Raw genomic sequence first — 27,837 nt, forward strand, 5'->3', positions numbered from 1 at the left:
CTCATCATGGTTAAAGCCATCAGAGCATTATTAGTGAAGCCTACTTTGTGGGCTTGGTCAAAACACATGGAAGTTTCTGTTAAGGTGACGTGGTTATTCTCAGTCATATTCCTCAGAATATTACCCATATTCTTCAATTTACTTCCCAGTCAAAGGAGGAACATTTCAACGTCTGGTCAAAGCAAGCTGGTAATTGTCAGTATGAGGAGGAAGCAGGCACTCCTGAGGCAGCAGTGGCTGCAGGATCCCCAGGAATAGCAGCAGGTTGGTATTTAGTTGGATAGTTCACATGGCTGAATTTAGGAGTAAGGACTTACCCTAGTAGGGATCATCACTGGACCCCACTACTGTACAGTCTGAAGTTCTGCCTCCAGGGAATCCAGGAGGGACTATCTAATTCTGATGTTGATGTTGAGCCTCCCTGTGGCCCTGGACAGTTGTTATTTACTGTTTGCTGTGTGCCACTACCTCCCTGTGCAGTCTGCCCCAGGTATTTAAGTGCTGGGCTTTGTCCTTAAAAAAGGGTCAAAGAAAGAGGTCAAAGCTGAAAGGGAAAACTGTGATATTGTCTCAGTGTATGTTGAGATTCTTGTGCTACAAACTGCTTCATTACAAGACAGATGATTCTAGGAATCAGATCCTACTCAGGGAAAGTGTATCACAAAGTTGTTCCTACATGTTGCTTAAAATGCTGTTTGCCTATAAGTAAAACTTTGTTAAACTCTTTACTGATTAAAGAGACTAAAATAACTCGATAGTTACCATTAATTATTTCTGGAGACAAAAAATTAAACATAGGTCAGTAGTTTTGTGTTGTTTTGGTGTTTTTCTTTTGTTTTGCTTTGTTTAGCTTTTAGTTTTTCTATAGTTTCTTCAGTTTGGTAAAAACAGAATTTGGGTTATATTAGTCCTGAGTTCTTGCTTATCCCTATATTGACAAAGTTTGCACTGAAAATCAACTGAAATTTTGCCACATTAAGGGCTGCTTTGTGGTAGATTTGGTCCATGTACGAATTTTTCCCAGTAATCAAGATGGTTATTTAATTTTAAACTGAAATAGTCCCATCTGATCTGCAGTGCAAGCCAATAATAAATGGCAAAATATTCAATTCAGAAGAAAGAAATTATGGGTATTTTTTCTGTACTTCATTTTGTGCTGTACGGTTCATCTTGGGTTGGGGAGTGAAACAAATATTGTTATGGAGAGCAAAGAAACAGTGCAAATATATTTATGTATTTCTAATTTTGTCTTGGGTGTTGAATTGCCCTGGGTTCAGTTGCATAATGATAAGCAAAGCAACTGGACACAATCCAGTGCAAAGTGATGCATGAAACCAGCACTTTTCCCCCCTAGTGTGTGAAAATTTGTATCAGCAAGAAACAGATAGTCTAACTTGTATGTAGCTGGAGAACTGCCTGCATTTTGATACCTACATTCTTTTAAAATGAATCATTCTTCAGTGCAGACACAAGATCTCAGCTTGCTGGAGCTCAGCAGTGACTTGCTGACACCACATTAACCCTCCATCCTCCCTCCCGCCGGGCACTACCGTGGCCCCCCGCGGGCAAGGCTGGGGGAAGGTGGTTATTGTGTGGGATTAGAGCCCAATACTCTACTTCACAAATCCATTTTGGAGCCAGGGTTAGAGCCAGGGTTAGGGCTGAGCTCTGCTGCCTTCTTGCCACAAACCCAGTGCACGAAGCTCCTCGTCGCTGGTCCTTTGGTGTGTGATGCCCTGGGCGGTCTGGCTGCAGAACCCCCCGACCTGGGCAGCCCCTTTCTGCCCAGACATGGGCAAGGTGCTGCCTTTTTAAGGAAAAGGCCAGTCAGAGCTTTTCTACTGAGAATCAGACAGATTAATTGCTGAAGGCTCAACAATTACCATAAAAATAAACTCTTATGGTAATGATTTTATTCTTTAAGCATCTTTTACCCTGAAAACCCGGTATGTGACTTTCTGGTAACTTTGTAACAAGAAACACTCATGAAAAAAGGCCTTTGGTGTTTAAAGGATTTTGCATTTTTTAATAAATAACTTATTTTTAAAACAGCCCTCCAGCATCAGATAGAGAGTAATCAGAGAATAATTTCTCTGTTTTGCCTTTACTTTTAGAAAAATAAAAAATGTAAAGTTTTCTGGCTTTAGGCAACTGCCCAACATTTACTTTTATATGTCATAGAATAATCATATTCATGTGAAAGAAAGAGGGGAAGGTTCAATTCTAGAATGAAGCTCATATTTGGTTCTGGTTTTGTGTTGCCTTTTCCAGATCCACATCTAGTCTCTGGGAGGTAGGTGTTGTACCAAGATTTGGAGCAGTGCAAGGACAAGTATTTAAATAAGACAGATTAGTCTCAGGGGTGGGGAATGTCTTAAGTAATGTTACAGACTAAGCCAGTGTAAAAATGTGGATAAAGATCATGCAGACTTGGCCTCTTGCACAATCAGTCAGTCAGCAACTCTATACTTGGGTTTTTCACCATATGCCCCCTTTAAACAAGGCACAAACATATAAAGACATTGCAGATTTCTCTTATTTTGGTAGGTGAAGACCTGGAGCCTGATTGCAAGTAGAAGTAGCAGTTTCTGGCCGGCTTAGAGACTGAACAGGCAGTGGCAAAGTGAGCACATCTTTCCCTACCACGAGAAACACCGCTGAGCTTTGAGTGTGCAGCAAACCTTCGTGAAACTGCTGGGATTTATTGATCACTTGGATTGTTCTAATTGACAAAAGGGCAACTGAAAAAATGGTAAGTCGTGATGGATATGGGAGTGCATCTCTGTGATCTCTGAAGAGCATTTAAAGGTTCCTGATTTGTTCCCAGGTGACTGAAGCAGTGGGGTGGGAACCGAAGTCTTCCAGCTTTTTGTAGCAAATGCTCAGTACTTCACTTTTGGATGAGATATAACCTAAACTGTGCTGTTGGAGCAGTCAGCTGGGGAGTATTCTGCTCTTAGAGTGGGCAAAGGAATGCTGTATGTTGGATAATCGATGGAACAGCAGAGGGATGAAGCTGGGCAAACTGATTGCTCTAACTCAAACTGAAGCAGAAGGGTAGATATTGTCTCCTTGAGGCATCCAGCGGTGGCTCAGGGCTGTCCCCAGGGCTGAGGGACACAGTGCCACCAGAGGCTTTGCAGTGGGTCTGCTGTTGCTGTGGTGCTCCTGGAGGGTGATGTGGAGCAATGGCAGTGGATTTTTATTTATCCCAAACGTGCATCTTGCACTCCATGACAAGTTCTAGGTATGTAACACTCAACAGCCATGGAACCAGTCTTTTCAAAGGATGTGGCCACCATGTGCAGACTCATTGAATTCTACACCCACTTGGCAGTCAATCCTTGCAGATTAGGCTATTTTTTGAGTTCTCTGTAATCTTGGAGCAGGCAAGATTTGCCTAGGAATAGATGTCATAAGAATAGGATGGAAAAGATGAGTGCATTCTGTTGCTTAAAGGCTGGTTCTGGAAGAACAGGAGGGATAATGCACTAATCAAATTCTGACAAGGTATTAAGGAGAAAAGATGGGAAAGCATTTTTAAACTGCTTGCACTAAAGCTGGATGCCTGAAAAATAAAGCAGTTCTTATGCATAAACATAACTTTGATTTAGTTGGCATTACCCCGGGATAAGTCATACAACTACAGCAGCCATAAACGTCAGTGCAGGCAAGAATGGGCCTCACACATGCTGGTGATGCCAAGAAATCAGAGAGATCACCTGTTCTAAGATGAAATACAATATAAATAAATACAGATACCTCATCTTGCCCAGCTGGGATCAGCACAGGTAGCTCGTGTGGCATGTGACCATGTGGACATGATTATGTGATTAAAGTATCCATGGCCTGACATGCTTGTATAGCAGAAAGATAAGTAACAGGCTGTAGTAGTCAACTGTTTAGGGAAAGTGTTCCACTGTGATCAGTGAGGTCTAGTTGCCTTTCCTTCCCTGTGATGTTGAGGTAAATGTAAGTTCTTCAAACAGGAGCTGATTTTCAGGCAGCAGGGAAGGACAGGTGATCCATCTCTGAACCGCACTCTGCAGTGGGGCTCTGCTGCAGCCACAGAGGCAAAGATGAGGATATCAAAGCCTTGGACATGTCATTCAGGGCTTGGCTTGCTGAGTCCTCTTCCTTTGTGTTTTCTGAGAGATGAAACAGCCAAAGCAGAGCATGGAGACTGAAGAGAAATACATAGGCAGGGAATGAGCAAGAGAAAGAAAAATAGCAAGAGTGAAAATATGAACAAATCTTGTTGTGTACTGCAGATCTGAGGTGATCCTGCCTTTTTCCTTTTGGCTGCCATTGTCTGAATCTGGCAGGAAGAACAGGACAAATCTTGTTAAGCCTGCAAACACTGTTCCAAGCTCTGGTAGGATTAACATCAGTGTGTTAAGATGTTTCTGGGCTCTCCGAATTTTCTTACCCTTAATATGTTTCCTTAGTATGTTTGTTACACTTCATAAGACCCATTAAAATGTAAAGCTGTTAGAGGTGGAGGATTTGCAGACATTGATGTAGGAAACACTTGCTCAAGGACCAAGTGTGTGCAGTCCTCGCCCAGCTTGGCTCCTGGCCCCTGGCCTGTTCCTAGCCCAGCTCTGCATCCCTTCGGAGTGCCCAGCGCCGCATCCCGCCGGGAATGCCCGCATCCCGCTGCAGGGAGGCTGGTGAGCGCCACCTTGTGTCTACCGGGCTGCGGACACGGCCCCGGGGTTTTTGGGAAGGGCTGGTGATGGGTCGTTCCTCGGTGCCGGGAGGCAGCAGGATCAGGCAGCGGGTTGAGGTGCTGAGCTCGCTCCCTTCCCGCAGGACATCGCGTCCCCCGGCAGCTGCGGGCTCTGCACTGGCAGTGCGAGCTGCACAGGCAAGCTGAGGCCACGAGGAGGTAAAAAATCAAGCCTGTAAAAACATCTTTTATGTGGAAAGCTGCTCCTCTGACACTGCTGAGTTAGCTGGGAGGATGGATATGAGGATTTGTCAATAGGTCACTAAATCCTGCTCTGCAGTGCAAAAATCGAGAGATGAAATGCCAGTAGCAGTATTGGAGAAGTTTCCAGTGCTGTTCCTTCCAGCTGCTCTGCTGTTTTTGTCCCCTCTGGCTGTGACTCCTCTGGTTCCCTCAGGTGAGCACATAGCTGCTCTGACACAACCCAAACCCTTTTCATCCTGCCAGGGTGTCTTGTACATGATCCTTCATCGTGCTGTCATCTTTCCTAGTGCATTTGTCCACAGTGGAGGTTCAGTTCTCCAGAAAGATTTTTCCCTGTAGTCTTGGTTCTCTCATCAAGCTGTGAAAAGCTTCCATTGGCATCACTACCTGAATCATATCCAGCCATGCTAAACCTTTTGTAGATACCTTCTATTATGTAGAAACCTCAGACACTGGATCTTCATATGAATAAAGTACCCAATTTCAAACAAAGCAGTCCTTTGGGATTTGAAATGTCCTGCAGTGCTATATCCACTGGGATACAGGAGTGTCTAAGTGCACAGTCAGGGCCTATTGGAATTATGCTTATTCTAAGAGAATAAACCAACTTATCCTGACAGGCTACAAGTTACAGAGGATTTTGTGATTAAATCAGAATAATTCAAACCAATTTCACATGTTCAAAACTCCAGAAAAATAAGAGAGGATTTCATGTGGTAGACAACCTGAGTGGGCTGTGTGAGAGCTCTAGAGACAGATCATGTTATCATTGGGAAAGAGCTTAAAAGGAACATAACAGAGTGAGTTCAAACCATGGCAGATGTGTTGTTATTATGTTACTAATACTGTTTCCACAAATACAGAAATACAAGAAAGGATTACATTTGGCCAGGTAGTTCACAGTGGGATATGAGCTTTTTTTTCAGTTTGACATGGAAACAAATAAAATAAACACAACATTGGCAATTACTTTGCTTCCTGTTGAGAACATGTTATGTAACTATTCTGGCTTTCTCTCCTCATAAAATAGGGTGGGGAGGATGATAACTGTGGAGAAAAGAATAATACAAACATTCAGCCACCCTGCAGTGGTTCAGAGAATCACCTTTGGCAGGTACAGGAGTGGAGTCCTTGAACTCACATGGCATCACAGCAGAAGTTCTTTATCACGTGCCATACTGTGATAAAAGAGAGTAGAATCAATAACACAGGGAATGTGACTGAACAGCTGATGCTGAATAGAAGTCTTAGGAGGCAAAGGGTATTTGGGAGGAATATAATAAGCAATCCAAGTATCTCTAGTAACCCATGTCCACTTTCAGTTACCAAGGGTGGGCCTACAGGATGAGTAAGAATAAAATAATCAGGCACTTAGGGAATGAAAATTCCACCATAAGATTGTAGAGAATAAAATGTAAACCAGCAATTGGTTTAGGCAATGGAAGAGAGTGCATTTTGTTTGGAAAGGGAGAGCCAGACTGCACTACTGGTGATGTGCTACTGCACTGGAGCCAGTGCAGGAGAAGGGGGCTGGAGAGGAGGAGCTGGTCCAGAGAGGTCCCATCTCCAATCCACACATCTACACACGTCCTTCCACACATCACTGCACCCAGGCACAAATCACAGCTGTGTGGGATGAGAACTCCCTCATTCAGCTGGGTCTCATCCCACGCACCCTGCACTTCCCAGTCCCACATTTCTTTTTTCGGAGGTGACACTGAACAATTGCCAAAGGTCCAGTGTCTCAGAGAGGTGTGAAAAAACCTCACAAACTTAGTTGTGCAGCAATGAGGATGTGCTGGGAGGAGCCCACTGGTTCCCTGCTGGTGGAACATTTTGGCAGTTTGAAAGCTCTGTGAAGCTTGGGATCCTTACACAAGAAAAACAGTGATCTAGTCTTGTTTCATGCCCCTTTTGGTATATCCAAAACATTTATTGATCACAGGCTCATTTTCTTAGTTTACAAGTCTTCCATGGGTATATCAAGTTCTATATTAAGATTATTTAGGTTCCTTGCCTTACTGTTGACTTTGCAAGACCTTGCTATGTGTGATCTCCTTCAGTAGTCAGAAATGCTTTCTTTAGTTTTCTGTCTAAACACACCGTTGATCAGATTACAAAAATTTGATCTCACACCAGGTTAATCTTTAGCTTATTTCCTTTTTCATGTACTTATCTTAAAATCCATTTATGAAGAACTTGCATATTGTTCCTCCACTGTCACACAGAACAAGTCATGTTCTTTTTATCTCTCCCTAAAAATGCTAATTATGTAATTGCTCTAATAGCCAGTCTGCACTGATGCCAGTTTAAGCTAATCTTTTTCAACACTCCTGACAGGAATTGTATAAATATTTCACATAAAATCTTACCAGTGCCTTGTCTAAAAGTGCCAATATTTCCTTCTCTACTAAAAATCCCACCTAACCCGGGTGAACATTACATTATCTGTTTCCACAGCTGTGTTGTACTGGCAGATCTGGCACACTGTCAGTCCATCAGAACACTCGGATCTTTTTCCTTCTCTGTTGCTTCCAGCTGATGAATCTCAAGAACATGACTTTGCAGTTCACATTATTAAATTTCTATCACTGCAGGCAAGAAGGTCATCTTATTCCAGTTGGGGATCTGGTCCTCCTCAGTATGGGCAATATCTTCCAGCTTTGCCTCATGTGCACAGTTTTTGAGGCTGGGCCTGATAATTATTTCAAGTTCATGGAAGTGTAGATTAAATGGTATTGCTCCAAAGACTGAATCCTGAGCAACACTGTCAGGTAATTTGCTCCATTCTTATAACTCCTTTTTTACTATGACCTGTTGCTCCTTGTTCACGTTGCTTTTGTATTAATCCCTATCACCTCCACTTTCAGGAATGATTTCCTGCAGAGCACTGTATCAAACAATCTGTTTCAACTCCAACATGCTGAGTTCACTGCATTATTTCCTTCTAGAGAGACAATTATCTTACTCAAAATACACCAGCTCAGCCTGACATCCTCTGCTCTGGTAAACCATGTACGTTTTCTCACATTCTGTTTGCCTCCCTACAACTAATTGTTCTTTCTTTCAAAGTTTGTTCTAAGACTTGGCATTACACTGAATTTTAAAAATTGTTTTATAATATGTATACTTTCTAAAAATACTTTTTAGAATATAAATATTATATTTGCTATGCTGAAGTCCTAGGCAAGCTTTTATTGAAATTCATTAAACACTGGTTGCTTTTGCTTGTAAATTCATATACCACTTATTTCAATATGCTAGGGAAGAGATTATATGTATTCCTCAATGTTTTTTTACATTAAGAAATGTTGTTTGTTCCTCACAAGATATTGTAATTTCTGTTACATTACTATTTCCTTTATATATCACTCCCATCTGTCATTAGCCTTACGTAAGTCACAGTAAAGGACCTCTTTGTTCATTCTTGAGCAACATCATCTCTTGTTAGTTAATTGATTGCTAAAGAAAACCACTTTACGCCATCCCAGTGTCTTTGATGAAGCTCTGCCATCACTGGTGGTATTTATTTTCTTCTTTAGATCTGGGACATTAAAGTCTTCCATAAACAAGGAATTGCATTTATTATTTTCCTGTAATTTTACATCCCTTTTAATTTATATCCAAGCTTGACTAGAGATGTAAAAGATCCTCAGCACTATCCTTCTGGAGCAGTTTGTGTCTGAGTAACTTCCACCCAAACAGAATGTATTTGGTTGGTGTGATCAGATTTCTTTGCACTCAGCCATTTCCTTCAGTGACACCCTCCCTCTCCTCTCATTTCTGTCTTTCCTAGGAAACTCCCTACATAGTGCATCAGTGGGAATATTCTGTCCCCAGCTGAAATGCAGGAGACCTCTCCATGCTCCAGCAGAGTTGCAAATAGACCTTGGAGCTTCTGATATCTAACCTTGCCTTTGACAAGATCTGAACACCCTGACTCCACAGGTCCCTCAGGCCCTGACCATCCTCTCAGGATTATCATCGAGAAGTATCAATATGAAGTTTGAGTACAGAAGCACTGATTTTTGTACTTATTAGTTTGTTCCCCTGTGGATGTCATTTATCCAGTATTTTTCTGGCATCCACAGCCAATGGTGAGGGCAGTTCCTGTGGAGAGATCTACTTGACCTAACGACTCGTCTCTATGTCTTACTTGCTCTTTACTTCAGAGAAATTATTTTAGCCACATCATGAAGGCATTCACTGAGGTTATAAATTTCAGCAGGGCCAGAGGAGAAATGTGCTCCCACACACCTGATCCCCTGAATCCACCAGAGATTTGCTTCTCAGCAGTGAGTGCAACATCAAACAAAAACCAAGGGACTTGTTGAGAAACGACATTGCTGGAGTTCTTTTCTCCCCAGTCACTCGTGTGTGCACACACCCAGCTGCTGTGGCTGGGAGTGTCTCCAGGCAGAGCTGGGTGATGCAAAGCATTTGCCAAATGTTTGCACAATGAAGAATTGCCATCATAGGCTCAGAAGCAACTGTTTTCAGAAAGTAAATATTGTGTATTTCTAGGGTAAATAACAGCTAAGGGCAGCAGGCATTGTGGCTGGAGCCTGAAGGGAAAGCATGGCAGCAGGTCTGAAGAGAGGCTCTTGTCTCCTAAATCAGGATGAGACTTGGGCTGTGCAGCTCAAGGAATGCTTTCTTTTTCACCCATTACCACTGGCTGTGATGCATCATGCTTCATTTTTCAGAGATGTAAAATTAAATTAGAAAGGAGGACAGCAGCAAGAGGTTCAGTGAATTGGAGAAAGAGTAATAATTTTGTATCTGAGTCATCTTCAGACCATTCCATCAGATCAAAAATAGCCTCACTCCTCTTCAGAGATAAGCACCAGCAGCAGCATCCCAGCAGTCTCACAGGATTTACAGTTTAGCAGCTCTGGCCAGAACTTCTGCATTTCTCCATGTAGCAAGAGCAGTTCATTAACTGCAGTGTTATTAATTCAGATACAATAACTCTCCTGCCTGTAACACTTTCTGACTATGTTTCACTATTGCTGTTCTCATGCCTTCCCATTGTAGTATGTTACTTACAGAAAGGATTGGCATTTTCCTGGCATGTTGTATCTGCAAAAGGGTCTTGGTAGTTTTCAGAGCATACCAGGAGGTCATTTCTCAATAGAAAGAACAGGAACAGCAAGCTTAGTATTGAAATGTCCTACTGGTATTTCTGTGAGCTCTGTTTGATGCTCAGAATACTTTTTGAACAGATGTTTGGTCAGAGTCACATCTTTTGAGGAGTTTGGAGATTGATTACTGCAAAAGGACAATATGGTTTGAAGTCATACCAGCAGTGCAATAGTGTTTCCAAAATGATGGAATGGTTGGCAAAGAACTTTTGGCTCAATGGTAACTAACTGTATGTGCCTTCTTCCCACCAGCTGAATGGCAGGAAACTATCTGAAGTTTCTTGTCTTCTTGGCAAGGCACCAGACAATCTGCAGGAGTCTCTAAGAGATCTTTGTGCTTGCCTCTGCTGAAAGGTGGGTGAGATAGGAGGTTGTTTCACCTGGGGGAAGAATTCCAGGTGGGAAATGACAGTTGAAATAAGCACTTGATCTTGTGTCTACAGTTTTAGGATGGAGAGTGAACGTGTGTCTTACCTATGCCTTGGTGAGATGATCCAGCTCGTGTGACTCAGGAGTAATTCCATGCAATCTGTCCAGTGCTGCTGGGGTTGTAAGCTCCATTGGGTGGATGTGATTTTGTCTGTGATTTCAGCTCTTAGACAGTGTGCCACTGCAAACAGTACCACAATGAAATGCTGACAAAGAAAATTGGGCAAATGGGCACTCTGCTTCTGAACATCATCTTTCAGCTCCAGCTCAGGTGGGGTTTTGCATGTGCAGCAAAATCTGTGACAGCTTAATAGAGATGGCAAGTATATGATAGTATTAATGATAGTATAATTAATACTAGTTGTGTTTCAATAGTACCTAACTGCCAACATACGTCCTAGGTCCAATCCAGAATGACAGATTGGTTTAGAAAAATGTGTAGTTTTGGTGCCTTTACAGTCAAGGCAATTACAAGTTCAGCTCCTTATAGTCTACAGCATCAATCCAGGTCTTTCAAAGCATTATATTCACATTATGTTTTTGACAAAAAAGCTTTGCAATGGGAATTCTCATTCTGATTTTAGCTCTGCCAGGCAGTACTACCTAAACAGGATTGTGACCCTGTAAGACACACATGAGTCAGCATTGGGTTGAAGTTCTTCTGACTGCAGAATCAAAGTGCAAAGACTCACTTGGCTCATGGGATACAGAAGCCTAATTCAATATCTCACTCTCTTTCTATAACCTGAAGATACACAGTGTGAGTTCCCAGGGAATGTTTGCTTGAGGGCTGAGCAGAAGGGAAGATCCCAACATCCTAGCCTGTTATTTTGTTCCACCATACATTCATTAGCTTTTAGGAAAAATATTTCATAAGCGATCCCACATTTGTTTGTTCAAAACAGAATTGCAACATGAACTACATGTCAGTGAAAATATAGAGTAATCTTTCTTATTTACAGAACCAAAGCTGCACAGTCTAGACCTCAATTTATTTATGGTATTTATTTAAAGCTTCAGTTTTGACCTGGATCCAGTTCTCATTTCTGAAAGCAGCATAAAGTTCTGACTTGCAGCAATTTTCTTCTTAAGACCATTTATGTTTATGCATGTAACATCAAGAATTCCAGCCTCTTATTACATGAACTATATAGTATTTTCAACAAGAGCCAATAGTTTCTATGCAGAAGTATACACAGGATATTGGAGGCAGGGGGAAAAAACCATGTGGTTCATACATACTTGTTATTAACTGCTTTAACTTGACCTTCCTGGTTTTGTAAGCAGCATTTTCAGGGGAATGAATTGCATCAGAGTCAGTGGAGAGAAAAATCAAGGAAGAATTCTACTCACCCCAAATTAAGCTTCAATACTGCAAAGCTGTCATTATGTGTATCAAAGGCTGTTGAAAGTCATGTTGCTGGGAATAACTAGGGGGCTTGTTAATTCAGTCATGATCATCTTTCTGACAGAAGCTCACTTTCAGGAAATGTGATATGAAATTTTCCTTAGGTTCTCATCTCCTTCCCATACTGTGTTTCTTTCACTCTTAGGGTGCTTCATCTGTAATTTCTCAGTTAGGAACTCATTTTTCAGCAACTACAAAACTCTATAATGAATGATGACCAAGTCTGAAAGGATTCTTAAGTGAATGCAAGCTACATCTTCTTTTCTTAGTTTTGGTAATGTGAGTTTTCTCAACTGATTTGAGTTGAGGCCCTCGTGTAAATAGGGTCGTATTGTGCTTCTAAAGATAGCACAGCACAGGGCAGATCCCTGACTTCTGCTTCTTGTGGTTCCATTTGAAAGGCACTGTTTGCTTCCCAGCACGTTCCTTTTGGGTGGGTGTATTTCTTCCTTTCTAGTAATCTCTACAGTATCTGCTCAGCCTCTCTGGGGCTGCCCCTTCATTCTCTGAATGGCCTGAACTGCCCCTGAAGTCTGCAGCAGTTAAACAAAGGGCACAATGGCTGAGGGATTCTGCCAGCAGCTTAAAGGCTTACAGAATTTGTAGCACTAGTGTAGGCATTGTTTCATTGGGATTTTATATGCATTCTTACACATGTATGTCTGCCACGTGCTAACCTGTCTGTGGAATTCTGTTCCATCCCTCCTCAGTAATTCTCTTTTTTTTTTTTTTTTTTAAGATCAGTCAGGAGCCTGAGTTCTTCTGCCAAATATAGTAACATGAGGCAAAAAGCAAAAGCATATCAATAATAATGCAGTAGGCAGAGAACACAGGAATGCCTGTTCTATTTCAAATCCATTCGACTGTCTCATTTACGCTGAAATTGCTGCACAGAAAACAATCAGACCCAGTTTGAGAGTCTCTTTCTGTAAATAAACATGACTATATACGATAGCTGTTCTCGGATGATGAATTGAACTCAAAATTACATACACAAAGTGCATGACCAAGTGCATATTTTAATTTATAATTATCACAAGTGCTTATGTTAATTGCTTGTTGTGCAGTGGCAGTAAAATAAAACATAACTGGTTTAGTGTTTGTTGTCCATGCATTTTCAGTGTACAACAGCTAATTTATTGGACCTTATTCTTTCTCTATGTGAGTGATCCATATGTATCTATAAACCATTAAATGCAAGATTCCTTTAACACGGGATCAGCAAATCCATAAGTTATTGAGTGCCTGTGTTCCAAATGGTCACCTTCATATCTATGTCTTATTTAGATTTTAGCCTCTAACTGTGGGCTGAGCATTGTGTTTTCATTGTACAGCACTAAACACACTTTCTCTGATATTCTGTAATGTCATGTAATTCTGTACAGCAGCACAAAACTCTGCCTAAAGAAAGCAAACACCCAGAGCCATCTGGAGAGGTGCTGAATTTCTCAGTGGTGGACAAACTGTATTTCAGGCAAGGACAGGAATGACAGAGCAGAAAAGCAGCTGGAGCACATACGGGAAGCAATATCCATTGGTGAGCTCTTTGGACACTAAACCACTCATGGCAGAGCTCCTGTGTGTTTCTCCCTCAGAATTTAACTGTAGGGAGAACTGTGTGCACTAACTGAGCCACCTGCAGAAGTGCTGCAGCACCAGAGGGTACAGGGAAGGTCAGCCCCAGCTCAAGCTTTAACTGGTGCTGTTCAGATCTCTGTGGGAGTCACTGGCAAGTGATGGTGAGGCACAGACAGGTTCTCCTGCCTTTCAGTGATCAGCTTGATGTTCTAGAGACCTTCTCCCTTGTTGTGGTTTAACCCCAGCTCACAACTAAGCACCACACAGCTGCTCACTCCCCTGGGGGGAATGGGGGAGATTGGAAGGGTAAAAGCAAGAAAACGCTTGGGTTGAGATAAAGACAGTTTAATGGGTCAAGCATTCTTCTTCTTCCCCCAGCTGCAAACATGGAGGATGAAGCCCCATGGTGTGGAATATCCCTCTGGTCAGCTGGGGTCAGCTGCCCCAACTGTGTCCCCTGCCAGCTCCTTGTGCACTCCCAGCTTCCTCACTGTGGGATGGGGTGAGGAGCAGAAAAGACCTTGGCTCCGTGTGAGCTCTGCTCAGCAATAACAAAAACATCTCGGTGTTATCTACACTGTTTCCAGCACAAATAGAAAACACAGCCCCACACCAGCTACTAGGAAGGAAATTAACTCCATCCCAGCCAAACCAGCTCACTTCTCCACTTTCTCTCCTCTCAGCACCTCCTCTACAAGATGAGGCTTGCAGTGGATTAGACCAGGAACCCTCAGTGTGGATATTTCCTCTGCAGTGCATCTGCCCAGGCAGGGAATGCTAACAGATTGTTGCCAGGCTTGTGTTTGCCAGCTGGAGCAAAGCACATTGCAGCAGGAATGTGTGTACCAGCCCTTTGCCAGTGGTGGGACCAGCCAGTGAAGGGGAAAGCTCTTGGAACTGTCCTGATCTCCAGCAACTGGAATCAAATGTAGACAGAGGAGAAGTCAGACATGATACACTGATGTTACTGCTTGTGCACAGAGAGCAGTGGAAGATTTTCTTGTAAGACAGGAGTACTTAGCATGTGTAGGAATGTGAGTTGTTAGTTTGCTTGATAAAAATAACATTTTCTGTTACCTACGTTCAGTGATTCAGCATTTTGAGACAAGTCTTTGACAAAACTAAATATGTCTAGAGGTTTGTGTGGGATGAAGATTTTATTTGGTTCAAATTAAAAAGTACTCCACACCGTGGTGGATGGTTAAGCTGTCAAATTTAACCAATGAAAGGATAAAAGTGGTAATCTTGTTTTTACCAGCTCAGCAGTGAACAGAGCAGGTGCAAGCCATGTTTAATCCATGACCCCTGGGAAATGGTAATGCTCATTTCTGTTGTCTTCCTGTGCCAGATGCCAGGCTCCCTGAATTCCTAATTGAGAGCACTGGCTCCGAAGACTGATAAGGCACAACTGAGCACCTGGGTCGCATCGAAATGAGAAAAGCTCTTTAGCTGCTGCTCATTGTAATGTCCTACTGCAGGCAACACCTGTGGTATGACTTTATAAATAGATAACTTGAGCTGTGCTCACACAAGGGTAATTCAGAAGTTGTCAGCTTGTTAGGCAGTTTTCCAGCCGTGTGCTGATGGCACATGCTCAAAACACAGGAGGAAATAATTCTTCATGTGTGTATAGTACATTATGACATGAAGTTGTGGGGGGATTTGTTATCTTTAAAATTCCTGGTCTGCTTCTTCATTAAAAGGAAGTTTTCAGAAGATGTGATTGGGGCATTTTCTAGTGTCTTGGAGCGGGTGTGTCACCTGCCATGTTCTAAAAACATGTGGATGGGCAAAATTACTTAACACTGGTAACATGCACCTGCAGAGGAATGAAAATTTTGGCAAAGATTCTGGTAACTGTTTTCTCATCTAGTTTAATCTCTTCTGAGGTTTTCTCTCAATTTACAGGGGTGGTCATTGTACCCCATGGAGTTCACAGCACTGAAACAGCACATCCTTCTGGTGTTGGGTCCAGATCTGAGTAAGAGATCCTCCTGCTGAACATCCTACAGCCCTTGGATTTTGGCTAGCTTTGGATCTTTAGACTGAATTTCCTTCATGTTCAAATAATTTACATTTGAGAATGTGAAGAAGAGAATGCATCTCTTCTGCCACCACCTCTTCCTGATTACTCAGTCTCTATAGAGGTTGATTCAGGAGATTCATGTATAGCCAGCAATTTATCATCAAACCCCTTTCTACTCTTCAGAAGTAATTTAGATTCTGTGTTGTCTGATATACCATAAACATCCCACTAAGGTATATTTGTTGGTTTTGACATTGCTTTGATATCAAAAAACCCCACCACTTCCCCATAAAGATAAATGCATTTTTTATTTGGACCAATTTTTCCTTTCTGGGATTGGAGACCAAAACTGTAACTACTGACATTTAGTAAATGAAATTAGACCTTTTCAGCTTAGTCACAGCTTTGAGAAGCAGCAAAGAGGGAAGAATTTTGAAAAATGTCTTTTGTGCTCAGGTAGATCCTGTTCATATTAGATGAGCTCGTTCCCCGGATTTTCCTAAAGTTTGTAGGCAAAAATAAGAGATGTATTTCTCCATATCCTGGCACACATGAGTAACATCAATCACAAAAGCAACTCTACTCTCTTGTGGGATATGGCCAAAACAATGTAGTGCAGAATTAAGGACAGACAACGCTCCTGTGAGGTTGTACCAAGGTGGGGAAAAGAATGTCCTGCATGGTGAGTTGAGCTCAGTAAATTGTTAGTACTGGAGATGGAAAGACAGTTGCAGTAATTCTGATCCTTGCCTAAATTTTCACTATCTTTTTATCTGTCTGTATTTTATAACCCTACACGCAAAGCGACTTCACCTGTGAGACTCCACAATTTAAATAATTTCATAGACCTGCTTCTGTTGGATTGTTTTTATTAAAAAGATAAAGGGATTGTGGAAGATTGGAGGTCTTTGATTCCTGGATGATCTTTGGACTCTCAGACTGCAAGGATAAGGAAAATAAGGTACATATTTCAGGTCTGGTTTTGTAAGTAACCAGTTAATAAGTAAGCTTTTAAAATAAGATACTGTCCTTAAGATTGCCAAGGGTTTTTAAAATGCATCTGCAATTTGTTTTTAGGCAGTTGTTCCTTGTCTGTGGCATAAACTTTATTCATTGGTTTTCATTGCTTTCTCTGTAACAAATTTTCACTGTGGTATTTTATACCTCTTTACCTTCTGATTACCAAATAGTACAGAAAGTTATATCCAATTGCTACCTTTGATAAATAGCTCTTGTTCTGAATATGGTCTTTTGAACCTATAATTATTAAAAATAAAGGAAAGTATCAAAAAATTTGTTTTCTAGCTTCCACGTGCTGGATATATTGGTTTGTGCTCCTTGCCCAACTGACATGATTCTTCCTGATCCTGCTTAATTTGTCTTGATTCACCTCAGTTCTTCTCCATGTAATTGGTCATGTTAAAATGCCAGTGCTCTGGAAGGCAACATTCATTAATATAAGAAAGATACATAAGATTGGAAAGGATAACATTTCAGTAGGAGGTAGATCCTTCCTTCCCTTGCAGTGCTGCAATGAACTGCACCTTCCTCTAAATCTTGAATCCTTGTGTTTTTCTTCCAAGTGTCTGAAAGCATCAAGACACCAGTTGTCTGTCTGTCAGCAGCAGAGTTACTCTGTTCATTTATCCTTTTCTGGATCTGCCCTCTAGATCCAAGTGCTTCTTTTTAAAAACTCCTTTTGCAAATCATTTCCAAATCAGGATGAGCTTCCCCCCCATACACAGAGTGGTCCTTAGGCTGAAGTCTTTGCTTCTGCTTTCACTAAAACTAAGCGTGGAAGCCAATGAGAGACTGTTGAAGGGGAATGTGAGTGGTCAAAGATAATTTCTGGTTTAATTTTAGAGCAGTTACGTAGGATTTGGTTATTAAAGATATTTAAAATGAAAGGTGATTGTCTACATATGTTCAAAACATTGTCCTTTAATCTTCCCTGGACTTGTTCAATGTTAATGAGAACTAGAACTGGTATGAGACTTTTTCTTAATTATTTTCTATAAAGTTAGTTATAAAGTGGTATGTAAATTGAAAATATTACCTTAATAGGCAGGTTGATCAAGAATTCCCTGTTTGATAGGACTCCAAACAATTTTTCCCTTTCAACAGGTGACACATTCAAATGATGACATACAATACTTACCAAAATTTAGTATTAGAGAGACATGCAAATTATATTTTATCTTCTGCTCAAAAATTTGCCTTCCTTTATTGAAAGGATTTGTGATGAAGAGATTCCTGCTGTTCAAGAGGTCCAGAAAGAGATAATGCTTTTTTGCAAAGCTTGTGTGAGCAGAGTTTACATCAGCAAGACACTTAAACGTGGCTAATTACAGGAGCATCCTGCAGCCTGAGATGGTTTGTTCCCAGAGGCACTGGTAGGTTCTGTAACCTGTAGGTAGTTTTACTAAACCCTTGCCCTTGGACTGGAATGGTGCTGAATTATTCCTTTGCAGGAGTGCTGTTCTTGCTGCCTCACACCTACAGTGCAAAAACACCCCAAGCCCTGAGCAGTGAGATTTGATTTTTTGAGTCTCAGACGGGACAAGTTTTTGAGAGTTGCTGAGCAGCTTCCACAGCTCTTGGGTTAGTGAAAGTATTGCATGAGCAGAAGCTGAGCTGCAACCTCCTTGTTTGATCTGTTGTGTCTTACTTACTCTGTTTGTGAGAATATTCCTTCTGCTTTGCTTTTTTCTTTTTTACCTTGACACACATACAGTGTATATTTAGATCAGGACTGCATTAGACATTCATTTGGTTAAATGGTTTCTCACTATATTCAGTACAGCTTTGCTGCATCTGGAGCAAAATTTAATAGTCCACATGGTTTAACATTTGCTAAAAATAAAGAGGGGAGGGTGGAAGGAATTTCTAATGTAGCTATGAAGGTTTTACAACAGCTTCTTTACACAGAAGTCATAACTTTGCATTTCCTTTTGTGTCAATGGAAATTAATCAAATCTCCTTCACCTTTGGAGAGAAGAGACATCATTTCTCTCTCAAAATTTTGGTGAAAGGTTCTATAGGAAGCTTTAAGATACAGATTTATCACCACAGATGTATCTTTTATTTCAGCATTAGACAGTTGTCAGTGGCATAAAAACCAGTTTCAAAATTGGCATGAATTGGCATTTGGGCTGGCAACACCATCAGAGTAATAAGTGGGGAAAGAAATTTGCCCACTCATTACTGTATTTTTTTGTAAAACAAGATAGAATCCTGTTGAGAAGAAATTTGTACCGATGTTGGCTCTTTTTATGCCCCTTTGAGGGAGTAATTAATTGCTCTTTCAAAAAAATTCATTCTTTTGATTAACTCCATTGATTCCATAGAAAGGTTCAGTGGACTAAAGTGAAATGAATTGGATTTAATAAAGCAAATAGAGTAAATTTAAATGAATTGAATAAGATACATTTACAATTATGATCCATCTTCATATCGTAACGCTAAAACTTATTCCAATTCTACCTGTTTGAAGCCAAAGTAAGTAGCACCCTTCCCAATCAGGCTCATCAAAATCCAGTAGGTATTCCTGACTCAAAAGAAATGAAAGTTGTGCTAAATTTTCCAGGATGTTAGTGGCAGGTGCAAATCTAAATATTAAATGTTTCCCAAGAAGAATGTAACTCCTTAATGATTTACAGGGAATGGATTAAAAAAAGAGCTGTTTGGTCTTTATTTAACACATTTTAAAATCATGGCAAACTGAATTTTCTACCACTGATTCAAAATATGCACTGCTATATTTGCCAGAGGTTTGTTTTGCAAGCTTCAGCATTCGTGGGAAGAAACCAGAGAGTTCTGACCTAACCCCATTTTAGAATGACAGATAGATACTAAGAGGAAAATAATTAACACAAATGGGCAAATTTCTTTCACTGATTGTTTTAAATGCAGCTTTCTTCAGCCAGTTCTCCTTGGGAGCTACGTGAAATCATTTTGGATGCTGGGGTAATGGAATGGAGAAAGAAGCCTCCAGTTGTATAAAAACACCATTAGGTCATTGATGCCTGAAAGCAGAGGTTAAAACCAGTGATATTTATTTTGCCTCTGTCAGGTGGAGAAACAAATCACTTTGTTAAATAGAAAAAGACAACACTGACAGGGAAAGTAAGGTTATATTTGAAAGGATGAGACATGATTCTTCTGGGGGAGCAGAGTGAGTGTCTCAGCATTCCCACATAGAGAAGCCAATCTTTATGCTTAAAACAGTGATGTGGAATAAAGACCTTGGTCCTGTGCTCAGCTTGGTGATAATGTTTTATAGTAAGTGAATTGTGAATCTTTTGGGCCTTTATTCACAGTTACACTGAGGACCTTTAACACCCCTCTGGCAACTTGCTCAGCCTGCCAGACAATATTCCTTCCACACCAATAATGTTATCAAAAATATTGAAGAAAACCAACTGAAAATAAAACTATCGACATCCTTTAGTTGATCCAATTATCTGTCTCTAAAAAAGGGTTCTAACACCTCCCACACGGAACAGCAGCTCCAGTAATTTGGCAACGATAACAGTGCATAATCAGGAAACACGAGGCTGTGATATGTGGTAACACATCCCATTTTGTGTACAGGAAGAGCTTTGTTTAAGTAAATATATTTTCTTCTTAAGCACCTTTTGGATTACTCACTATTAGGTTGCTCATCCCATTAAGCTCATGGAGCTACCACAGGTGTTTAACTGCAGAAATTGTAAACGGGTGAATCTAACATTCCTGAGGATGGAGATAGGAGATGAGGCTTTGCATCTCTGGGTTTTTTTTTTATGTTTGTGGTGTATTTGAAGACAGGGAGTAACTGTGACTAACATCTAGAACAAAGGATTGGAAGGTTTGGTTATTTAGCTCCTACCAGTGACTAATTTGCAGCAAACCTTAAGTGTCCCATCATTATAAAGGAGTGCTCTAACAAGCCCTTGTAATGATATGCTGCCATAACATCCCAGGTGATGTTACAACACCATGTTTTATCAGCAAATTACATCAAAGCTTAACATTCAATTAAGACAGGGTGGGTTGGGAAATCCAGCAACCTGCTGTGTTTAAATGCAGTGCATTGTTTTCAGTATTGAAATGAGAACACCCTTGCATTGTAAACCTGCTGGAAAGCTACAAGGGAAGGTTTAAACTTCATGTCTGTAGCTGCTGTCAATCCCAAAACTATCGACGGGTGGAATTTGCCTGAGGTCAGAGACAGAGCCCAGAAGTGCCTCAGCCCCACGGCTGGAACATGGGATGTGCCTGTGTGGTCACACCACAGAGGCACGGGGTGGTTTGAGCATCCACACTCACATCCAGAGGCCCCAGCCTGGATGTCCATGCTTGGTGGGGGAACATGGAATAGAGAGAAGAATAATCCCACTGGATATTCCCAGTCCATACAGAGAGACCTGGCTGCATGTGGGTGACCAGAGTCAGTTTTACAATAACAAAGAGCTATTTAAATTGAGTCAGTGCCTGTTTATACGTGAAAAAAACCCCATGTGGTACATATTGTATATTAGATATTGCTGATTTTAAAGGGAAAAGATCACATTTTGCTTCTCATCCATGGAATCTCCAGATAGCTTACAAAGAATACTCTGGGACTATTTATTGGTTTGTATTACTTCTTAAAAGTAACTCATGATAAGCAACATAATGCATTAGTAATAATTTACTAAAACAACAAAAGAGGAGATTGTATTCCATGTTATTATTCAAGTAAAATATTTCCTTTGGAAGGAAAATTAATTAGAACATTAAAAAAAATGGGTCATTTGGTAACACAATTAGTGTCTTCAAGGCAGAGAGAGGATATCTGGAGGTAGACACAGACTTGGTAAGAAGCAGGTAGCTTGATTTTAGGTAATATCCCTGTAGTAGAAGAAAAATTACCCTAGAAAAAATACTTTGGAACAGAGGGGATTTGGGTTTATGTTTTGTCTTCCTGGACATCATGTTCCAAATACTACCTCGAGCACAAAACTTTCCTTTCATGAGTTCCCAGAGGCCCACTCATTGTACATTTCTTTGGACAATCTGTGCTCCCAAAGTCATTATATAATCTTGACATAATTAGTCTTTTTGCTAAATTATTTGGAAAAAGGAAATCTAGTTTGCTAGACGTGTGGTATTTCCCTGTTCCCTCACCGCATAGAGCCCCTGATTCCTCGGGATTAACACTTCCATTTACGCTACTTAGAGCTGACCCCTCATTTTCATGTACTCAAAGTTCAGCAGAATCACAAACCTAAACCAGAATAATCTTTATTTCTGAATCCTGCTGGTATCAATAATTGAACAAGGTCACCTCCAGCCTTGGAAGCGCTCGGGCTGCACGGTGAGGGTGGTGTGCCCGTTTCACTGTCCAACTTGGGACCCACCATCCTCCTGCAGGGAAGCAGGAACACCCCGGGAATGGTGGGAGGAGCTGTGCCCTGGGGGCTCATCCCGAGGGATGCAGGCGGGGCTGTGTCCCGGGGGGGTTCATTCCCGATGGATCCAGGCGGGGCTGTGTCCCGGGGGGGTTCATTCCCGATGGATCCAGGCGGGGCTGTGTCCCGGGGGGGTTCATTCCCGATGGATCCAGGCGGGGCTGTGTCCCGAGAATCCCGGACCTGCCCCGCGGACGCTCGGCCGCCAGGGGGCGCAGCCCCCGCTGATCTAGCGGGCACCGCGCGCGAAACTGGACAAGCCCCGCCCCCTTCCCCCGCCCCTCTCGCCGATTGGTGAAGTTTGCCGTCAATCTGAGCGACGCCCCGCCCTCCAGGCGCTTGATTGGCAGCCGCGCGCCGCTGCGCTCGCGCCGCAGCCTCCCTACGCCCTAGCTCGCCCCCTGCAGGGCGATTGGCTGGTGTAACTGTCAATCACGGATTATCTCCGTCCCAGCCAATGATCCCGCCTCCCGAGAGTGAGACGCGCAATGATTGGTGCGTCGGGCTGTCAATCTAGGACGCGCCCCGCCCCTTGGCGCTCAGGTAGCCCGGAAGATGGCGGCGGCGGCGGCCGGCGGGGCTTGGGCTCTGTGAGGGGAGCGGCGGCGGAGCCGATGCCGCGGGGCCGAGGGGCGGCCGCTGCTGCCGCGGGGGCTCCCCGGAGGCGCTGAGAACCTCGAGCCCCCTCGTTCGGCGCCGGACCTCGGGCCGGGAGCAGAGGGCTATGCGGCAGCGCGGGGGGCTCGGCGGGGCCGCCGGGCGGCGGGGGGGCGGCGGCCCGCGGGCCCTGGGACCGCGACACCCGCTCGGGCCCGTCCTGCTGCTGCTGTGGCTGCTGGCGGGGAGCGCCGGGGCGGCTCCGCTGCCGCCGGCAGGTGCAGGTGAGGCGCGGGGGGAGCGGCGCTCGGGGCGGCTCCGCGGCGGGGCCCGGGAGCGGCGGCACTGCGGGTGTGCGGCCCCCGGCCCTCCCTCCTTCCTTCCTTCCCTCCCTCCCTCGCTCCCCGGGCTGCGGGCACGGCCCCGCCGAAGCGTCGGGAAGGGCACGGCGGGCGGAGGGGGCTCCCCGTGCTGTAGGTGATGGCACGGAGCGGTATCCTCGGGCTGTGGGTCGCTCACACCCCTGGGACTGAGCCGCGGGCTGGTTCTCTGGGTGCTCGCCCCAGCCGTGCTCTCTGTAGCGCTGCCGTTCTTGCCCGTACGGACCTCGGCGGGGCTTTTCTTTTCCTGGTTTTTGCCTGTGAATCACCGGGACTCCCGTTCCTGGGTGGAGGCTCTCCTGGGCAGACGGCGCTTCCCTGTTTTCCGGTCAGATTAGTCGGATTCCCCCCCGGCCCCCCCGGCCCGGGCTCTCTAAATAGTCATGAGTTCATATTTATTTCTCTATTATGTTAGGTAACGCGAACTTCCTTCGGTTGCCTTGCTTATTTTCCTGTTTGCCTTAAAAGCACAAACTAAACAATATGTCCTCTCAGTCGCAGGAGTGAGTGCTCAGAGGTTTATTAGGACTCACAGGTACCAACTAAGCATTTGATTCATATTTTTTTGTTGGTATTTCATTGGGACTTGCCAAGATAACATTGTGTTGAGGCTGAATTTTGTTAGGGTTGGTTTGGTTTGAATGTGTGCTGAGATTTCCTTGCAACCATGAGGAGTTGTGCAGCTGGAATACACAAGATGTTCAGGGAGGAGGAGCAGCAGTGGGGAGAGAGATATGAAGCACAGTGATTAGGTAATTTGGCTGCTATTCCATAGAAAGTATCAAAACTGGGAGTGGAACCCATACTTCCTTTATTTTTGGACCTCTGCCTCTTTCTTATATTTTTAATTCTCAGAACATTTCTGAATTGTTCATAGGTCACTCAGCCTTCTTTGAGGTCTATTTTACTTTCTATGAAAGGAAACTTCTGAAAAAGAGAAAACTGTCCCTGAAATCTGTATTTCCTTTGAGACTGAATTATAGGCTGTTTCATTTATGAAATGCTTGAGGTTTGTCCAAATAATATCAACTTGTCATCGAGCTGGGAGGTAAGACAGCAGAATCAGTTCTGTGTGGAGGACTTTTCTGCCTTTTCTGGGTCTTACTTTTCCTGAAATGCAATTAATTTTTCTGTTTAAAGGTAGATGTCAAAGTGTTCTCTTTATTTTATTTTTTTTTAATACAATTTCCTCTTTGCTATGAGGACTGTGTATGCACCTTACAAAGGTGGGAGATCACAGCATAACTTCCATGACACTGATAAAACACTTTATTCTCAGAATGAAAAGCTGATTGAACAAAATGCAGGACATAGTATTTGAGTGGTTTGTGTTTGTTTTTTTTTTTTTTAAATCTGTATTTTTTAAAAGGCTGAATCAGGTGTGCTAACTGCAGCACTGCCAAGAGTAATGTTTATGATGTTATAATGTTGGACTCATAGAACAGGAATGAATTTTATAAGCTGGTTTTGGTTATATTTAGGCCCAAATAGGTACATATGGGATGTTATCTGAAGTTTAGCAAACTGTCCAAATCCTGTCATGGAAAACTTGGGGAACTCTAGGAAATGAAACTGTTGCTTTAGCCATACATTGTATCTTTGCCTATATAGTCAGAAACAATGTATTTGGATTCCTTTATTGATGGATCTTGAGTATTGAGAGTTTAAGGCCTCAGTGGGAACCTTTTCTGGTTTCACTGGCATCATTTTTGCTGGGAAGACTTGCTCCTGAATGAAATAATGTTGCAGGTGGTTTGCATGCAGCAGATTCTTAGTCTGCAATGTGTCCTGCATCATTCCCTGTATCAGCAGCAGGAACCAGCTGGAAAGCTACAAGGACTTTGGTTTTCCCTCCTGCCTTGGAGTAGCTTCCCAGTGGATGACAACGAGACTTTTGTCTTGAACCTTCTCTGTCATTCCAGGCAAATTTTACAGCCTGTCTGAAGGCAAACCTGTGACTTTGTTCTGCAGGGTTGAGTCATGAGTTGTGTTTAAAACCAATCCAGCCACGTTGTGAATGTCCCTCTCCTGTCCCATGCCAGGTTGCTTTGATTCCCTGTGTTGGGACTGGCTGTGCTGGGCTCCATTCTGGGCCTTGGCCGTTCCTGCAGTTGGCTGGAACACTTGCTCTGATCCATAGGAGTTGTAAACTTGGGAAGAATTTAATGGCCTTTTCATAAAATGACTAGTTTCAGAATTATTTCAGGATCCCACAGCTCTTCACCTAACAAGAATGGTTGCTTCTTTGACAATGGAGAAACATTTTTTATGTGTGTTGCCCTGAGCTTGTTTTAGGAAAGATGGAATCTGCAGAAAAAGGAGGGAGGTGCCTGAAGTTGTACTGAACTTTGCAGAATATTTTGTGGAATATAACTCCTCTTCTGGGGAGGAAGCTGGAATGCCAGAAGTGATTGGATTCCTTGTGCAAAAATGCTCCAATTTGTGGAAGTGCTGTGGAAGTTTGCCAGGCTGGGGAACTGTCGGGTTCCCAGGGCCTTGATCAGGATGAATGATGCTGCTCTGTTCAAGTGTGGCTTTGTGGTGCTTGCAGATGAAGGCATGCACTGATGATGTGTTCTATATTCCTCTTCCTTTTTTGATATTACAGTTCTAAACTAATTAGCATGTTTTTTTATCTAACAACAAGGAGAGGAGTTAAAGGAAATCAGGCTTTAACTTTGTAGGGTTCCTAGCAGTTATTGCAGGAAATACGAACCCAAGATGTCGAAGATGCATCTGGCTGAAAATACTTTGACCAACTTAGATTTAATTTATTCTGTGAGTGGAAAAGGATACTGATGCGTACTGTGATAGTTCTGAATTTAAGGTTTCACTTTATACTGGGGGTGAGAGCTGGGGCAGGTGTGCTGGGAAGGTGTTTGTAGACTGAAGTGCCAGAGTTGTCCTGAGCCTGAGGAGTGTTGGTGACTTGACCCGAATGCATCAGGCTCAGGTGACTTCCACTGCTCCTGCTGTGTGGCTGAGGTGAGGGCATTGGGGCACTGCTCTTCTGCAGCAGGATTTAGAAGCATATAGTGCATCACTAACTGCCAGGGCTGCTTTGCTGTGCTAAAGCTTTACATTTACATTCAGGCTCTCAGTTCTTCTGACTTGGATTTCCATACTTGACCTTAATTCAGCTGCCTCTCCAAGAAAGCTGAGCATCAACGGAGTGTGTGTAATATCAGCCAAAGTGTTTTCATCATCTCTGTGCTCTGTGAAGCTCTTTGCAAATACAAAGTAGCAAGGACTCAGAAATACTTTTATTATCCTGTAAAACTTGAATAGGTGGCAGCATTTCTGACAGGTGTGTTCAGCTTCAAAGTAGTGATGAATTACAGTTTCTGTTCAGCTGGACTTGGTGCTGACATGATTTCTTCTGGAGAACCTCAGGTTTGGGACTCAAGGGCCCAGCTGGATGTCATAGCAGGGAGTCCCTGCTGATAGACTTGGTTGTGTCCAGTCCAGGAAAAGATGCTTGGTAAGTGGTGTGTAGCATGCAGAGACTTCAAACTGAAGTATCTAGATGTTCATGCAGCTGTATCTAGTGTAGTCAGCTGGTCACTGTTCACACTTTGAGATTAAGCCACTTATTTTTTTATTATTATTTGTTAAGATGAGTTCTGTGGCACATCAATACTCCTGGGAAAATTGTTGCTTTTGATTTGCTTTGGCTTGATGCTTCACTTGGCATTCTGTCAGACTGGGGCCAAATTGCAGTTGTGGCCTGTGGTTTGGGACAGTGTAGAATGTCTGTGACGCTTGCACATAACAAGAAAAGCAATTTTCTGAGTGTATGCAAGTCAGTGACTTGATCACTTGAAGTTAAGAAATATCTTTGCAAGGAAAATGGGGGTTTTAATTGTGGTCTGTGTCTTTCCTGGAAATGGTCTGTCCTTCCTCCCCCTTTCAAGCACTGGACTCGTTTGCTTCTCCCTATATTTCTTTTCCTAGCTTGTGTCCCAGGCACCTCCTAATTGTAGAGCCAGAGCTGGGAAGTTGTCTTTTATCTTTTGTTTCTATCTGTGAGTTTGAGGTAAGAAGCCAACCCTGACTTAGCCCTGTAGGGATGTTCACACAAGGCTTTGTTCACAGGCTTGGTTTGCTCTCTCTGCCTGTGGCTGTAAAGTGTCTGGACTTTGCTACAACTCCAGCTAAAGCAGTGCTCAAAGGAGGAGGTCACTTTCTGAAGTTATTTCTCCTGTCTTGAATGCTTGGGTGTATTTAATAATTCCTCAGATACCATTGCAGCACGTTAAGATAGTGCTGATCAGGTCCGGTCTAAAGGTTTGTTGTCACAGCATCAGGTGCTGGGCATTGGTTTGAAAAGGCCCATTAGCAGGTGCTGGTTGGGCCCTGTATAAAAAAAAAAAGTTTGTGTTACATAGTGAGATCCAGCATTCTGGACAGGCAGATTTGATTGGGAGTGATTTTCTGGACATTTGCTGTGGTCTGGTTTCAGTCCCCATCCCCATGCAGGATAAAGGGACCCTCAGTCAGTGTAATACCAGAGCTGTGAAAATCACAGTCCTGTTTCAGTCCCAAGGCAGCAGTTCTGCAGCAGAAGGGCAGCACAGGGAGTACTGGAGTCTTCCTTAGAATTTATTTTGGGTCTGCCATTCTGTTTGGTCTGTGCATCTCGTACTGGAGTTTGATACAGATCTGGATACAATTTGCAATGTCTTCAATGCTTTTCTTGCTCTCTCTGAGCTCTTTGTTTTCTTTGTAATGCAGTTATGAAAGGTCTTGAGCAACATTTAGATATTGGAAACATTTTGCGGACTTGTCTAATCAGAGCTGTACCAAGTGTGTCAGGATGGCCCATCAGCCTGCCCGTGTGCTTTAGGCACAGCCCACAGCAGGGTGTTGGACCACATATAGCTCAGGCAAGGGGATGGTGTGAAG

The 27,837-nt window shown here is 42.9% G+C and overlaps 1 protein-coding gene and 1 long non-coding RNA gene across 5 annotated transcripts in view; both read left to right on the forward strand.

Annotated features, from left to right (window-relative positions):
* Nucleotides 1-20,151, forward strand: part of LOC135423139 (uncharacterized) — a 58,069-nt gene extending 37,918 nt beyond the window's left edge. The window contains exons 4-7 of one of the 4 annotated variants that reach the window (XR_010434713.1): nucleotides 150-264; nucleotides 2,548-2,752; nucleotides 10,333-16,482; nucleotides 17,755-20,151. This is a non-coding gene — a long non-coding RNA (uncharacterized LOC135423139). The other 3 variants (XR_010434712.1, XR_010434714.1, XR_010434715.1) reach the window with 3 other exon arrangements.
* Nucleotides 20,152-22,530: 2,379 nt separating this feature from the next.
* The window catches only part of LMTK2 (lemur tyrosine kinase 2), a 42,472-nt gene continuing 37,165 nt past the window's right edge, over nucleotides 22,531-27,837 (forward strand). The window contains exon 1 of the mRNA XM_064673042.1: nucleotides 22,531-22,836. Coding sequence (XP_064529112.1) covers nucleotides 22,680-22,836 — 157 coding nt within the window. The 5' untranslated portion in view covers nucleotides 22,531-22,679. The remainder of the gene's footprint in view (nucleotides 22,837-27,837) is intronic.

Source organism: Pseudopipra pipra, chromosome 16 (assembly GCF_036250125.1).
Source record: "Pseudopipra pipra isolate bDixPip1 chromosome 16, bDixPip1.hap1, whole genome shotgun sequence".
Lineage (NCBI taxonomy): Eukaryota > Metazoa > Chordata > Aves > Passeriformes > Pipridae > Pseudopipra > Pseudopipra pipra.